General features: G+C 41.5%; 1 protein-coding gene across 27 annotated transcripts in view; it reads right to left on the bottom strand.

The window, feature by feature from the left end:
• Window positions 1–15,850, bottom strand: part of FGGY (FGGY carbohydrate kinase domain containing) — a 413,890-nt gene that overhangs the window by 90,639 nt on the left and 307,401 nt on the right. For 25 of the 27 annotated variants that reach the window (XM_077891975.1, XM_077891990.1, XM_077891976.1 and 22 more), the window contains 2 exons: window positions 14,127–14,274; window positions 512–586 (listed from right to left, as the gene is read on the bottom strand). In XM_077891975.1, the coding sequence (XP_077748101.1) occupies window positions 512–586; window positions 14,127–14,274 (223 nt within the window). The remainder of the gene's footprint in view (window positions 1–511; window positions 587–14,126; window positions 14,275–15,850) is intronic. The other 2 variants (XM_077891989.1, XM_077891986.1) reach the window with 1 other exon arrangement.

Raw genomic sequence — 15,850 nt, 5'->3', positions numbered from 1 at the left:
TGATCTGCAGTGTAGGAGTTCCTAATGCTTTAAATTCTCCCCTCCTTCTCTCCCTAATCATCCAAACCTCTCATTGAAGCAGCTAATTATCTAAAAACAAACACTAAGGATGCTTACTATTTAAAGGAACCCTATAATGAATCCTTTTGCGAAGTGAACAATATCGTATGTTTTATAAGTTTGCACATTCTTAACATCGGCTTTTCTTAATGCAAGTATAAATGGCATCTGCTTCTACTTAATTGAACTTGGAAGACAAATTAAATGACAAGTATGATGTTCAAAGACCCGAACTCCTTTCAGCTTTTCAGCTACACGAGGTGATTAGTAAAGCAGGTGAAGACCTTCTTCAAGATTTCCTTCCGAAAAGACACGCATCTCTTGCTGGCAAGCCCCCTTTTAATTAACAATCTCTGTCACAAAAGCGCATGATGTATCTTGGAGGAACATGTGGCCTAACGTTTATTGATAGCCCTAAGTCTCTTTAAAAAATGGCATTAAAGTGTCTTACAGCAATGGCTTGAACTGTGGCCAGGTAGAGAATGGCAAGATCATCGAGGTCCTGAGACAGTTTCAACCCGGTGACCTGTAGTGATGAAGAAAAGAAAAGAAAGAGATGGCCAAAAGGAGCTGCCATGGATAGAGATAGTTCCCATGAAACACGTTCAGATGTGTTTTCTTGCCCAAACAAGTTCATATGCAAATCCCCTTTTTGTGAGCTGAACGTGAAATGACTACCAAATTGTTTAATCTCCAGACCTGGGAAAAACTATCATTTCTTCTCCAAGAGAAAGTGCCCTGCCTTGTATTAAACAAACAAAACAAGACAAAGCAAAACAAATACTATACAGAGATGGTGTTTGATACTCCTTACCATGGCATTAAATGCCTTTCTTCATCTCTAAAAAAATGTTCTTTTATTACAAACACTCATTTTCTTTGGCTTACAGGAATCAACACGGAGCAGCGGCTTCTAGTAAAAGATGATCTTATTCAGAGTTTTGCCGTTGTCAGAATTCAGTGTAACAGCATCCAGGGGGTACTCAGGGTAAAATAATATGTCTCCTATAAATGTTATACCTACTAGGGGATAATTTACAATCTGTGGTTTGCAAGGGAATCCCATTAAAGTCAATCGGAACCACATGCTTCTATGGAGTATGTCAATTTCTGAGAGATTCCAGAACTGAACAGGATGCTGAATTTGGATGCCTTCAAGACCTGTTCACAGTCCTTCCCTCACATCTCCCATCTGTTAATGTCTCCTCTTGGGGCATTTCTAGAGGGTGAAGAGCTGCTGGGTTCTTCAAACCTACTCCGACTTTTGTGAGCATCCATACCAGAGTTTACTTTGTATTTTCACATTACAATTTCTATTAATATATGTTTACTCAGAGACTACAGGGGTATGATCCTGAGTGCAATGAGGTGGTGACACGCAGCCTGCATTAAAAGAGGGGAGCTGAGGGGTCTCCCCAGGTCCTTTCCCTTCGTCTCTTTGGTCCCATTTCATTACCCTCTCCAGACTGCACCCTGAGCCATGACGAAGGGGCGTGTTGGCTTATTGCAGGGCACAGACACCACTCTGTTGCCCAGACCAGAGACCCGTCAGCGCTCTTCCTCAACTTTTCCCTTCTTCCCATTTACACAGTCTCCAAATTTTGTCCATTAGCTCCCCCAAATCTGTTGTGAATCCATCCCTTCTCTTCATCTTGTCACTCACTTCCTCAATCCAGGCCACTGTTAGGTCCTCGTGTGCTGAAAGAGCCCCTTTTCTAATGGTGCTCCTCTCCACCATGGAGCTAGTAATTGTTCTCATGTGCAAATCTGATCCCAGGACTCTGTTAAAAATTCTCTGTTGCCCTCATCTTGAGACAGAAATGCCTGTGCTGTTTTTCGAGCCTCTTCTTGGGCTCGCCCCTGCTTACTTCTCACAACATCTGTACAAACCCTTCCTCACTTAGTATCCTTTGCTCCAGTGCTTCTGATTACTCATGGAAGTCTGCTGATGCAGGGATTCCTGGCCTCGGTAGGGCTACCTGCTGATAGCTTCTCTTGGTAAATAACTGGATAACCAGATGAGAACTATGCGTTTGATTTTAACACATGGGGACATGGAAGGTTTGAATGAGGGACCGGAGGGAAATTCTGGGTACGCATCTTCCCAAGCCAATAACCCTGTGAAGGAACATCCCTTGTAAAGTTCCCCAGAGACCTACACATACAGTAAAAACACTGGAAGTGAGGGAGAACATGAACACTGTTGACATTATAGAAGTTCACAATGTGTGTAAGGAAATAATGTGCCCCAGGGAAAACATAGAATGGAAACCAGAACCTAGTGGTTCTGACAGACGATCCGTGATACTCACACAGTATCGGCAATGTCTAGCACCATGTTGGGCACATAGTAGGCACTAAGTCACTGTTTGTTAAGTGTGTAAATTAGTGACAACGCTCCTTTTTCCTTTTGTATACCACTGTCTTTCCTAACCTCCTAGCCTTTTGTGTCTAATTCCATGATTATGGGAGGATAATGTCTACAACCTTGGTTCTTCATATATTTACAGAGGGGAAGGTCATTTGCTCCATACCCCAAGAGAGAACACTGGAAGATCACTTCTAGTTCCAGGCTTCCAATCCCACTCCCTTCTACAGTTAGCTTTCCTCATCAAGGTGGCTTATATGAGATTGGTGTAAAAGGAGTGTCCCTGTAGCTCATATAGAAACTTCGTATGAATTAGGTAAAAGTACTCCCTCCAGGCAGACTAATGCAAAAGGCATCCCATCTGGGAGAATGAACTATAAAAAGGAGCAGGGTGGACAGGATCTCAGCCTTGTCGTATGCCTCTTCATCCGAATGTCTTGTGTGATCGACCAGCAGCATGGGATACAATCATCCTGGGTAAATGACTAATCATGAATGGTCTCTCTCTTCTGTACTCACCTGGCCTCAACAGCATCTCTGCTGCTTATCTACTAAGAAAGCTAAGTGGGCCAAGGTCTAGACCTTCTTCCAGAGCCAGTCCAGGAGGCAGGTTACCTCTGGCTCCTCTCTCTGGTCATGACTGTGATGTGACTCAAGCTACGATCCTTTGTGTGACTGGTATGTGTCTGCTTAGCAGACTCCCATCTTCCTATAGGTAGGTCCTGAAGACCAGATTTGGATAAATTGATGGACTTGGGAAGAAATTTGACTTTGTATACGGGATGCATTCTCCTATTAATTGACGAGCCCCAGTGCTCTGTATAACATTGATGACAAAACTTGTTCTGATATCCTTCTCAATTAGTAAGAACCCATAAGACAGAAGGGATGTAATATCACCAAATTTCATTATCATAACCCTCAATAAAATTCCTGAGAACTTCCCCCAAGTTATTGGTATTCAAGCAAAAAAAAAAAAAAAAAAATTCATGGCCTCTTCTCTAAATTTCTAGTGCCTCTAGAGCTCAGAAATCACAGAAAAGAGAAGATGGTTACTTTTCTCCAGAAACTGAGAATGAGATCATGTAAATGAGCATTAAATTCAACTCCTGAACTTGCTAGTAGTTCTGACAAAATGGACATAGGATGTGTGACATAGCTTTTCTTTTTCTGGTGAATAGAACATACCTATCATTCATAGAAGAAAACATTCTAGGCAAGAACGTACTCAGCAGCAAAAAGGATTAACCAAGCACCACTCTCCCATAGCCAACTCCAACATCTCTTCACCACTAACACCAGGGCCATGGAGTTGAAATGTGACTCAGTGAAAGACATTCCTCTCTAAAATGTGAAATTACTATGGTCTGGGGTCCTGCTTGCTTGACATCTCATCTAATACAGAGATGAAGATTCTGGAAGGGCAGATAATCATTAATTCCATTTGACTTTTCTCTCAAATGCTAGGGATCTCAGCCCTGCCTTGGCAAAAGTCAAATGGCTGTCAGCCCAAGATACAATTTTCTAAGGAGTGCCTGCCATATGGACCACTCAGGAGGCTATAGAGACCCCTTGGGGAGCCATCTTGGTAGGGAAGTGGCAGCAATATCCCTGGAATGCCAGGGATGTCCTGGAGGACGTGCAGCTTTGTAACCAGTGAGAAGGTCAGGATGTGACAGAGGAGCAGATACCGTGTGAGGGTTGAATGGTTCCATCAATAAGAGGAAGTGGGAAGAAAGCATAAGTGGAAGCAGTGTGTCTACAGAAGATGTGCAAGTACCTAGTTTGAATGTTTGGGCAAGACAGTGAAATGTGGGGGGAAACCCCATGGGAGAGTTGCACTGGTAAGCATATTTTATATATTTTGCTATTGTGTAACGGGGATAACTATAAGAGAAAACACTTATAATTGATATTTAGAGATGTGGTGGATATGGTGGTCACAGAAACACAAACTACAATTGATAACTTCAACATCCTCGATATAAAATGCTTATGTAAATCTTAGGTTTTTTGAGCTTGGAAGAGAAGTGTAGGGGAATGGTAAGATGACAAGCTATGGAGGAAGACACTGAAGTTCAGATTTTGACATTCTTCCAACAACTGGCTGCACGATGGTATGAGTTTTATGGACTTGTTTCAGCCTCAATTTTTTTCATTTATGAAATAGGAATAATGATGCCTCAAGGAATTTCTGTAAATATTAAATACAATTTGCAAAATGTTTTACTTTTTTAGGAAGCTATACCGAGTCTATAAGAGCTAAACCCTTATAGTGAGTGGCAACTATATGAGCATAGGTGGCAATTCATGTTGATTTTCCTTTCCTTTCCCTTAATAAATGTTCATTCTCCTTCTCTTAAATGCATAAAGGGTTCAATTCCATTCATTAATTGGAATATGGGAATTAAGTGTCTCCAACATGGTATGGGTACCCCCAGGGTATTAACAAGGGACACTGAATATATATATATATATATATATATATATATATATATATATATATACTGTATATATATACACACACACACACAAACACACACACATACATACACACACACACAGCAGGAAAACAGGGCAGAATGTATGTTGACCATCAGTGTCAGGATCACAATGTCAAATATAAGAACAACAAGACTGTGGTAAAGCAAAATGATGAATGCCTCAGGAATAGGAAGCAGCGGGGGGCAGGGAGAAGGTGTCTCACTTGCAAGCACTCCTTAGAGAAGCCTTAGTTCTTATCAACCTACACACTCTCATTCACTCTGTAAATAGGAAAGACAGATGATTTTACCCTAGACTTCACCTTAAATCTGGCTGCCACTCAGTAGCTGTGAGAGCTTGGGCATGTCTCTAGTCTATTCCTGGGATCCTAGCTGAATGCAGATTTCCTGAGCTCCAACTCCAAATGTATTGGATCTTTGTTGTAGGTCCAGCAATTTGCATTTAAGCAAGGTCCTAACACACAATAAATTGTGGAAATACTTGTCCTTAACCTTGGCATTATGGATCACAGGTTGATAGGTCCTAAAATAGTTGAAATTAATTTTTTAAATGTAGTAGTAACTCAGCTATTTTTTTTCCTCCTTAGCTGTTAAAGGAATTAGTTATATTTGTTAGTAAGAAAAAAAAAAAAAGCTTAGAGAAAAAAAATCTCAAGGGGTCTCTAAAGATCACAAAAGATAAAAAAAACAAGATCCCCAGCACTGAGACTTTCTAGGCCCATCAGAGCTTGATGGGGTATCCAATGCTTAAGGGAATTGGTTGAAAGCTTTCCAGAACACAAAGGAACAGCAAAAATACTGTTTGCTCAGTCAATAATGCAGGCAGAGCTGATGGACAGACAGCAAGGAAATGAGGAGGATCAGAGAACAACCTATAGAAAACCTCTGGAGAGAGGACAGAGATTGAAGAACAGGTCTGAAGTAATCAGCAGCCTGGAAGAGAAAGGGAACAAATTTCCCCGAGGTTTCAGGAAGTACCAGAAATCAAGGCTGACACTTGGCATTGCCTAAAACTCACCCAGATTTGGGAAATGCAGATAAATGTGTGAACACAGTGTGGTGAATGAACTCTAAAGATGTTCCCTCAAGATTCCTGTCCCCCAGTTACTCAATCAAATACCAATCTAGGCATTGCTGTAAAAGGACTTTGCAGATGGAACCAGTTCGTAGCCAGGTGACCTTAAAATATAGAGATTATCATCGATTATCCAATAGATACCCAGTGTAATCACATGAGCCCTTAAAAGCAGCAGCAGAAGGCAGAAAAGTCAATCAAGCAATCCAGTATAAGGCAGGAGAAATGCAGAAATGGAAATCAGAGAGATTCAAGGCATAAGAAGAACATGGTCTGCCATTGGTGGCTTCGAAGATGGAAGAAGGGGGGGGTGGTGGCGCACTGAGTCATGAAATGCAGGTGGCCTCCAGGAGCAGAGGACCCCTGCCTAACAACTAGCCAGGGAATAGGGACCTCAGTCCTACAACTGCATGGAGCTCAATTTGGCCAAAAATTTGAATGGATTTGGTAGATTATTCCTAGAGTCTCCAGATAAGAGCCCTTGTTCTGGTCTTACAAAAACCGAAGCAGAGAAACCAGCTGAGCCAGCCTGGGCTTCTGACCTGCAGAACTGTGAGATAATAAATTTAAGCCTCTCAGTTTGTGGTAATTTATTAAGGCAGCAACAGACAATCAAGAAACTCATGATGAGTAGACTGACATTCTCCCTCATGACTTTATTCTATTGGTGAACCGCACATGATAAGCTAGTCATTTGCTATTCCCCAGATGTAATAGTCACTTCTCATCCTTGTTCCTCTTCTGATGCTCTAATTCTAAGTCATTTTAATATACTCCGTGTTCCAGTATCCCAAAGCTGCTCTGGTCAACTGTACTGGCCCCTCGTTGGCGTCATCCAACCGTCTTGATTTACACAAACTTGGATCCCATCTTTGGTCCCCCAGCCTTAGATCTTTCCCATTATTTATCTGTTGCGTCCTCCCAGCAGATTTCTACCTGATTCATTCTTCAGTCTTTTATCATGCCTTACTACCTTGGGAAGGACTCCTGTTTATAATCCATATTCCTCCTGCCGTCTCCTCTGGGTTTTACTTGTTGATTGGTATATTTAGGGAAGATAGAAAGCACTAAGAAAATAAAGTCTGAATCTGAAATAATTTAAAAAGTCAGTAAAATGAGGGGAAAATATGGTAGACATACTGAAACAGAATTGGAGCATGAAAACACAAAAACCCATTTTTTCTTAAAAATTTTTTTTTCTTCCCAAAGGATGTCAGTGACCTCAGTTTGAACTGACTAGGTTCTAATACTTCTGTTTATTCCCCCTCTGGGCAAATAACTTTGACTCTCAGAGCCTTAGTTTCTTCACCCTTTTAAATGGAACAACAACATTGTCAGGCAGGATTACTGAAAAAGTTAGTGAAGAGGCATGTAAAGCATCTATCATGGTGCCTGACACAATGCAGTTCCAGAAAAAAAAAAAAATGATGCCTATTATGAAATAAAATACCAGCTTCTAAATTAGTTGCTTCAATAAGAAAACACATTATGGGAAAACCAGCTAAATGATACTTAGGATGCTAAACTTTGCTATAGGTCTCAATTTGTCATAGGCCAAAATAATATGTGAAAAACAGTGAAATGAAACAGCATTAAGTTTTAACAAAATCATCAACAAACTGGTGTCAAAGAGTCTTCACAAGCCTGATAAATTTATTACTCAAAAGCTGCTTGATTTAGCTCATGAGCTTCCAGCTATGTCATCCATCTCTCCATCAGAGGAAGCCACTGAGATACAAAATTCCTACCACACTGGCTGTTTTGTACATCAACACTTGATGGGATGAGCACTGGGTGTTATACTATATGTTGGCAACCTTCTACTGAGCTCTTGCAAATACTCATCTGAGTTGCCGACTCCATCGACATCTGACTCTGTTTAGTAATGCCCATCTCTAGCTGGGGTTCAGTCCTCTGGGAACTGGCTAAGATCTTGTAATGCTTCTTTCCTGACTCCCTCCTAGTTTTTCATATGCACACTTGCTCTGTGCTTGCTTTGAAGAGCCGTTGGAGCAGCACTCAACCTCCCCAGCAGTTTGAGCAGCATATGGCCTTATGTTAGAAATCACAGCTCTTCAAAGAACCAGAAAATAACTTTCTGTTCTGGGTAGCACTGTGCTTGCAATATGAAGCAGAGAAAACACATTTCAACCACTGGTGAACATGGTGTTTTCATGGCCCGATATGCCTGAGGTCACCTGCACCTGTGATTAAATTCGATTAATTTATTTCTTGGATATTTCAAGAACAAAGAGGTGGTATTAATTCGAGAATAGAAACTGGTCATATATACAAGAAGGCCAGAACTCTTTCAAAATTCCTACCACACTGGCTGTTCTGCACATCAACACTTGATGGGGATGAGCACTGGGTGTTATACTATATGTTAGCAAATTGAATTTAAATAAAAAATTTAAAAAATGTAGGGTACATCAAATTTGGGTTTCCTGTTGTGTTGAAAGACTTGAGGGCCAAGGACTTCCAGAGAAAGACTATAAGCTCCGTACCTGTATGAAACGTGGTTTATGATGGACCAAGTGATTGTTTAGCTTCACCAGCTGGTTGTTCATGGCTGATGACCTCCACGGCTGGCGAGTCCAGCTGGTCCTCGGACTAAGGCGGATGGCTCAGGACTGGCTGCTCAGCGTTCAGACTGAGAATTCTCACTTAGAATCCTAGTCATCTTCCAACAAGCAAACAAGGGCCACTAAGCAGAAGCTACAGGCTCAAAAGTATTTGCTGTTGTTTGTCTGTCTACAATGTGACAGTCTCCCCATTTGATCTGACAATGACCCTGCAAGGAATCCTGTGCTGGTTCTGCTTGCGAATGAGCAGACTGACCTCACAGCTCTAACCTCAGAGGTCACTCGTCTTCAGGGCAGGATGCAAATACAAATCTGACTTCAAACCCCGGCTCTCTTCAATGTTTCACAGTAGTAAAAACTATTCAACCAATCGTTCCAAATAAAAACAATCACCAAAAAAGTATCTGCAACAGGCAACCGTTCTTGGTGAGTATTTGGCTTTATCCTGCTTTATGCGTGACCATGCCATGCTTCTTTAAGAGTAAGCATTTTTTCTTTTGTTTTTGCTTTTAAAGAACCTAGAGTCACCAGTGTTAAATGTTTTGATGCTGATTACTATGACCTGAGCTTCTGCTTCCTTTACACATCACGTGCACGGCCCTTACCTAATTCATAAAGCGGAAAGGAGAACTATTTACGTAGGTGGCTACTTGGTCCAGGCGTCCTATTAAGTTGCCCACCCCCTAATCTCCACCTCTTTCTAGCCCAGAGCCACAGGTCAATACTGCATCACCAAAGGAGAGTGAAGCAGCAAGGTACATGGAAAGGAGCCAAGTGTCACCAGAACAGAAGATGATGCTCTCATGCATCATGGAAAGATTCCTGGGTGATGCCCTGTTCCTACTTCTGAGGGCAGGCACCCCTAAAGCAGAAGGGTTTAGAGCGAGGTCAAACCAGGAGTGGTGATTACTTTGTTATCTGAGTCAGTGAGGGTGGAAGGAAATAAGAACCACTACTGAGGAGAGCGAGCTCAGAGCTTAAATCCAAGGGCCAGGGTAGGGACAAACATGGCAGAAAGAGTGAGAAGTCTGGTTTTCAGGGGAGCGAGGATTAGGCTGTGAAGTGTGCTTGGGTACTACACCATGCATGAGATGGCTGTTAGGACTCCTGTCTTACAGTCCTCAGCGCATGGAGTGAGATCTGGAGGAGTGAGTTAAGGCAACCTTGTGGGGGTGTGCATACTGGAGGTCAGGATTCACATTTTTATTTAAGCTCCTCATTTCTTGGCATTGTGACCTTGAGCAGATCACGGTTCATTCCTCCCTTGACAAATAAAGACGGAAACATATTGCTTAGCCATAAAGCAATTATTTGAGGCCGGTCTTTGACCTAAATGCTGTTGAAATTGAAAAAGTGAATAGGCCACAGGTAGTCTCTATCCTCAAAATGTTTTTCTAATAAATGTAAAATATATGCTATGTATGATAGCTCTGATCTTATTTTCTCCATAAAAATAGTTTTTCATTGCCTTCAATGTATGTTTTAATTCTGCTAGTGTATTTTTAATTGCCTTATCGTTTCCTTTTTCTTCCCATTCCACTGCCTTTCCATCTGAGCTCATTTTTCCTCCAAGTTTCTGTCCTATTTCAGAGATGTTCCCTTCAAAAAACAAAACAAAACAAAGCAAAGCAAAACAAAACAAAACAAAAAGCCTACTGAATATGCCAAAGAGGTTTTAATATTTTCTTTCGGTTTCAGTAGTAAATAATTCTTTGAGAAGCCTTTCCCTAAGTATTCCAATGGCACTCTTTTTGCTTTGTATGCAACCCGTTTTTCCTAATGGACTCACTTTATTACTTTTTTATTCATTCTAACTAAAGAGCTATACATATTCAGTGTTTCCCAGCAGACCATACACATGATTTACTCTCTGCCCCACTCACTGCAATTTGGATGGGTCTCTTCAGATCTATAGCTAGCTGGCAGTTCCCAAAGTCCAGCAGTTTTTATTTTGGGTCACTTTGGTGGCCTCACCACTGCCCAGTTTTCTAACCCCAGAACTTACAGCAGACACATGCACCTATACCCCTCCTCCAAATTCACAGTATTTCCTATTTATCTCTTAATAACAGAGTTTTATTCAGGATCCTCAGAATGTAGCACATCACCAGTCATCCCAAATCAGACTTCATGCCCAGTTGGCTTCTTGGGTTGGCAGTTTTCTGATGGACTGAACTGTAAGGGAAGATAAGGTCTGGGTTGTGGGAGAGTTCTGGAAAGTTAAACTCACTAGCTGCTTCCAAAAAACCAAAACACCCTAAAACCACTGGCAGCAGAATAGAGGGAAGACTGTCCTGTTCTTAGGCTTAAAGAGACCTTGCATTATTCAGCTAAGGAGCAAAAAGGTGGAAAGGCCTGAATTCTGCAAGGCTAGAGGTTCACTTTGTTCATATGTCATAGATTTATTCAGCAAATTCCAGTTAGTCTTTTAGATTCTGGAAAATCTTCCCAGATTCTCTCTGAGACTGTCAATTCTAGTGTCACTAGTTCAATGACATGTAAAATTTCAAAGTCAGCATGGGTTTATGCTTTTTTTTTTTTTGCATCTTCACATGTATTTTCAAATAAAGTAGAGGAAGGCAATGTCTTCATAATTGTGATAAAGTGGGAGCCTCTTAGCTTCATTTACCTATACACTAATATTGGTATTTTCTTTATAGATTTACTTATTTATTTGGGGGGGGAGGGGCAGCGGGAGATGTAGATAGAATTTTAAGCAGACTGCGCCGAGCATAGAACCAAACACGGGGCTCAATCCCATGGCCCTGAGATCACAACTTGAGCAGAAACCAAGAATCAGATGCTTCAACTGCTTTAACTGCCTGTGCCACTCAGGTGTCCTGATGTTAATATTGGTATTAAATACTTCTCATATGGATAGTAAGAGTAGCAATTAATCCATTTAATATTAGCAAGTTATTCATAGCTATGTTTTTAAAGCAGTACATGATTTCTTCCTTATGTCCATGTTGATCATCAGTTAAGAACATATTAACTACTTAGATGCCCAGAGAAATGTTTCAGGAGCCAAAAGAAGAAGTCATGTGTTTCTTTCCCTACTGAGAATATCATGACAATTCTAGTTGCTAAATAGACATTTTATCAAGCACTTGCCTCTCCTCCCTTGAAACGTGCTCCATGAACGTAGGAATTGTTGTACCTTACTCCATCTTAGAAGTGGTTGGCACTTCTAAGTAAGAAATAAGTACTGACTGGACAATCTCTATTAGAGATTTTTAGGGTGATTGGTCTGCTGTTATCTGAAATTAATTGAGGGAGAGAAATACTGGGAGAAAATATTAGCCCAGAATTTCTTTCCCTCTATCTTATCAAGGTCTCCTTCTTCTTCCAGTGTGGTGATGTAAATGCACAGAGTGGCAGCTATTCCAATGAAAAGCCAACCCAAGAACAGTTACAAAGAGAAGTCATTGCTAAGAATGTGACATATGAGGTATGTTTATTAAATAATAAAACTTTTTAAAAAAACAAACAAACTAGGATTTTCTGATATAACTGGAGACATGTCTCCATGTGACATATGAGGTATGTTTATTAAATAATAAAACTTTTTAAAAAAACAAACAAACTAGGATTTTCTGATATAACTGGGGACATGTCTCCATGCAAGTAGTCTTCTTTGGTGAGTATCTACTTAGCTGTATTTATTATAATGAGGCAGGTATTCTTCAAAACCCTCCATTGACTCCTTTGGGATTACATTCTGGATTTGGGTTATCTTTATTTTTTTTTATTTTTTTAAAGATTTTATTTATTTATTTGACAGAGAGAGAGAACATAACCAGGGTGAATGGGAGAGGGAGAAGTAGGCTCCCTGCTGGGTGGGGAGCCCCATAGGGAACTTGATCCCAGGACTCTGGGATCATGACCTGAGCCAAAGGCAGATGTTTAACCAACTGAGCCACCCAGGTGCCCCTGGTTTAACTTTATAAGAATATCCTTATGATGGTACTTCCTCAGTCTCTGGATGTCAGGCTTGGTTTTAAGAAATAGACAAAAGCCACTGGGAAACATGGGTCTTGCCACACTGGGTCTGACAGAAGTTGGCAAGAGACGGCCCCCAGGGAAGAACTCCAGACCCATGAGCATTTCTCGACATAGCCCTGCTTTGTTCTGGGGTCATTTTATGAACTGGTCATGCTTCTTAACATCTTTCACATTTTTAAGGTCCTCTATATTTGGTTTCAGATATTTGTCTTCAGTTAAGACTCTCGCTTTTGTATCCATACAAAATGTGCTCTTCCCCAACCTCTGTTTGTACCCAGAGAGTCAGTTATCTGCAAGTACAGCTTTCTGGCCGCAGCCTGTGGCCACATGGCCCTCTCCCGACATTCCTCTTCTGCTTCCACGAGCCAAGTAAGGAGGCCAAGCTCATTATCTGTTGTATGGGCACGCTTCATGGACTCCAGACAGACATAACTTATGCTATGTCCAATTTTCTTTTCTTTTCTCGTGACTCCTTTTTATTAGCAAAAGTTGATTATGTCAACTAGGTAATGAAAATAAAGATCAGGTCTTCCTGTTGGCATCATAAAAATATTTAAAACAGTCTCAATAAAATTAATCACAAAACTGTAGAATTTGGGGTCTTGCAGCTCTTTAAGCCAGCAGCCCACGCCACCATCACGCAGCATAAACCCTGATTTGCTCACAGCCTCCATTCTGATCTCCCCACCTCCATTCACAGCGCACTCTGCTTCTCAAATTTTTCATATCTTCCTGGATTCTGAATTCCTGGCTTACTTTCTTCTTATTTGTGGCCCCCCCTTGGCCTCTGAAGCTTGATTCTATTTCTCTAGTTTGAACATGCTTCCTCCAACCTCAAAGATGATTCTCAGTGGCTATACTACTTAATCTTGCCTGGCTACCAGAGTGTCCCATCCTAGCTTAGGTGTCTATGAAGGCTGCCACAAGTTCATGCTGGCCCCTCCAGGAGCGCCCAGAATCTTAAGCACCACCAGTGACCCTAAGGGTCACCAGCAGCTCAATGTATCCACCGACATAAGTTACTAATTTTATTTTACTTTGAGCAAAGTTTAATCTGAATCCTAATAATGTTAACATGCACTCTGAATAGCTCTGACTCAGAGCCTGAGCAGACATGTGGTTGTGGCAATCAAGACCATGGGTGGTAATATTTACCACTTATTTACCGGGTGGCCTGAGGATGGAGACAGAAAACATGACTCTGCAAAGTGATGTAAATAAAAAATCACACAGGCAGGGGCTCATGACTTCTAGCTGCTCCACAGGACAAAGAGGCAGCAGTAGCTAAATCTAAGAAAGAGTGCTTTTAACGCTTTCAAGGTTGGCTCAGAAACAATGAGAACTTTCAGCAGTTCATCCTGGGGAGCGGCAAGAGCCTTCACAACAGCAATGCATCTGCAAAAAGCCTGTGCGCCCTTGGCCGGTCTTGTTTATTTTTCCTCTTTTCCTTTCCCCTCACTTTGCTTCTTCCAAACTCTGTAGCCCTTTGGCCCGCCTTCACCTTCGTGCAAGGACTGGCTGTTACTTACCATGCCCTTCAGTGTCAGATCTGCTAAGGGAGACCGGTTGCCATGGAAATCTGGCCAAACATGTAAATCAACAGTGAGAAAACCCACAGGCTGAGCCTTCTTAATCAGATCCAGGTGACTGTTCAAATATGCATATACACTCTGGCATCTGGAAGAGAAGTTGATTTTGTTTTTAAAAGGGGGGGTAGGGTCGGGAAGCAAACTGTTCTACAGAAAGAAACGATTTGTACTTCCATATCAGATCCAGAAAGAAAGCAGAGTCCCTAGTTTCAGCAGAGAAACTACCCAAAACCACAGGAACCAGCATACTATGCTCTCTGATCATCCTTTGCCATCACCCAGAGTAGGTAGCATGTCCCGCTGCAAAGTGGAAAGGCTTGGAATCAGAAGACCAGGTCCAGGAGTGGCTTTACCCCTAGAAAGATGTGTAACCATGAGAAAGTTATTCAAACGTTCTGAACCTCTTTCTTTGCATCTGTAAAAACAGATATCATAATCCCTGTCCAACTTACCTCATAGGGTTATTGTGAAGATCAAAGGAGACTATATATGTGAAGAGAGCGTATTTTGTAAACTGTACAATACTGTACATGTGTAAAGGATTTTAAAAAATCAGTATTCCTAATTGTAACAATAATGATGAGGTGACAGATATGAAGGTAAGTTCCTGAACTTGGGATGGGAGTTGGCTAAAGGAAGTAATGGGACAGAGGAATGCAGTTAGATCAGGAATGAGGAGATTTGATTTCCAACCCCAATGTATCAAATGGCATCACATTTGTTCTTTCTCCTTTCTAAGGCTCCGTCTCTTTGGGTGCAGAATGAAGGAGTCACACCACCTCTCTGTTTTCAGTGTTTGTGTGAGAGGGAGATAGGAGGGGACTGGGAACCAAGGTAGTCCTGGGCTCACCTGTGGGTCCTACTCATCCTAGCTGGGTGACATGGGCCAGTGACTTACCCTCTCTGAACTTCAGTTATCCCATACATAAAATGGGCATCATGATAGCTATCTTACTGAGCTAAATGTTACTGCATGGCACAGAGACTGAAGTTGGTCACCTTTCCCCTCTTTAAATGTACTTCTGTCTCAAAGTCTTGAACCAATGATTCTAAGGAAAGTGAGTTTATCAGAGGGTGGCTTCCATGCTACTTCTCACTGGTGGCCTCGGGAAGATAGCTTTAAAGGTTAAAAGCATGGCCTGAACAGTGGCAGGAAAAAAAATATAGGAAATTAATGTCCAAGGGACATTAATATCTTCGATATTAACCTAACATGATATTATTTGCATTTCACAAATGCTTTAGGAGTGCAGCTCGAACATTTCTGGTTCCAGTTTTGTGACACTGTGAATGTTCCCTTGGAGCCCATGAAGTTCCCGAAAGTTTCCTAATTTAAGCTTAAAAAAGGAAACAAACAGGTAGAACAGTGGTTTTCAAATTATTTTGTTAAATAAAAACTGTATGTGGAGCTCCAGGACAGAAAAGACAGGAGAAAAAACTGGTCTATGTAAGTGCAGAAGTGAGTGCACAAATCAGCCTCTGTGTGTGTGCACCAGCGTGTGCGTGCGTGCCTGTGTGTGCGAAGGTATGCTGGGTGGAGGCAATCTATTTGCTTCTTGCCATGACACCTCATTTCCATCTGTAAAAATCTTCTGCCTTGGATCCTACTTGAAGGATAATAATACTGCTGGAAAAAGGCTCACTGGCCACAGCAACATCAGCTG

Source organism: Canis aureus, chromosome 3 (assembly GCF_053574225.1).
Source record: "Canis aureus isolate CA01 chromosome 3, VMU_Caureus_v.1.0, whole genome shotgun sequence".
Lineage (NCBI taxonomy): Eukaryota > Metazoa > Chordata > Mammalia > Carnivora > Canidae > Canis > Canis aureus.
This window is presented reverse-complemented; position numbering and strand designations above follow the sequence as displayed.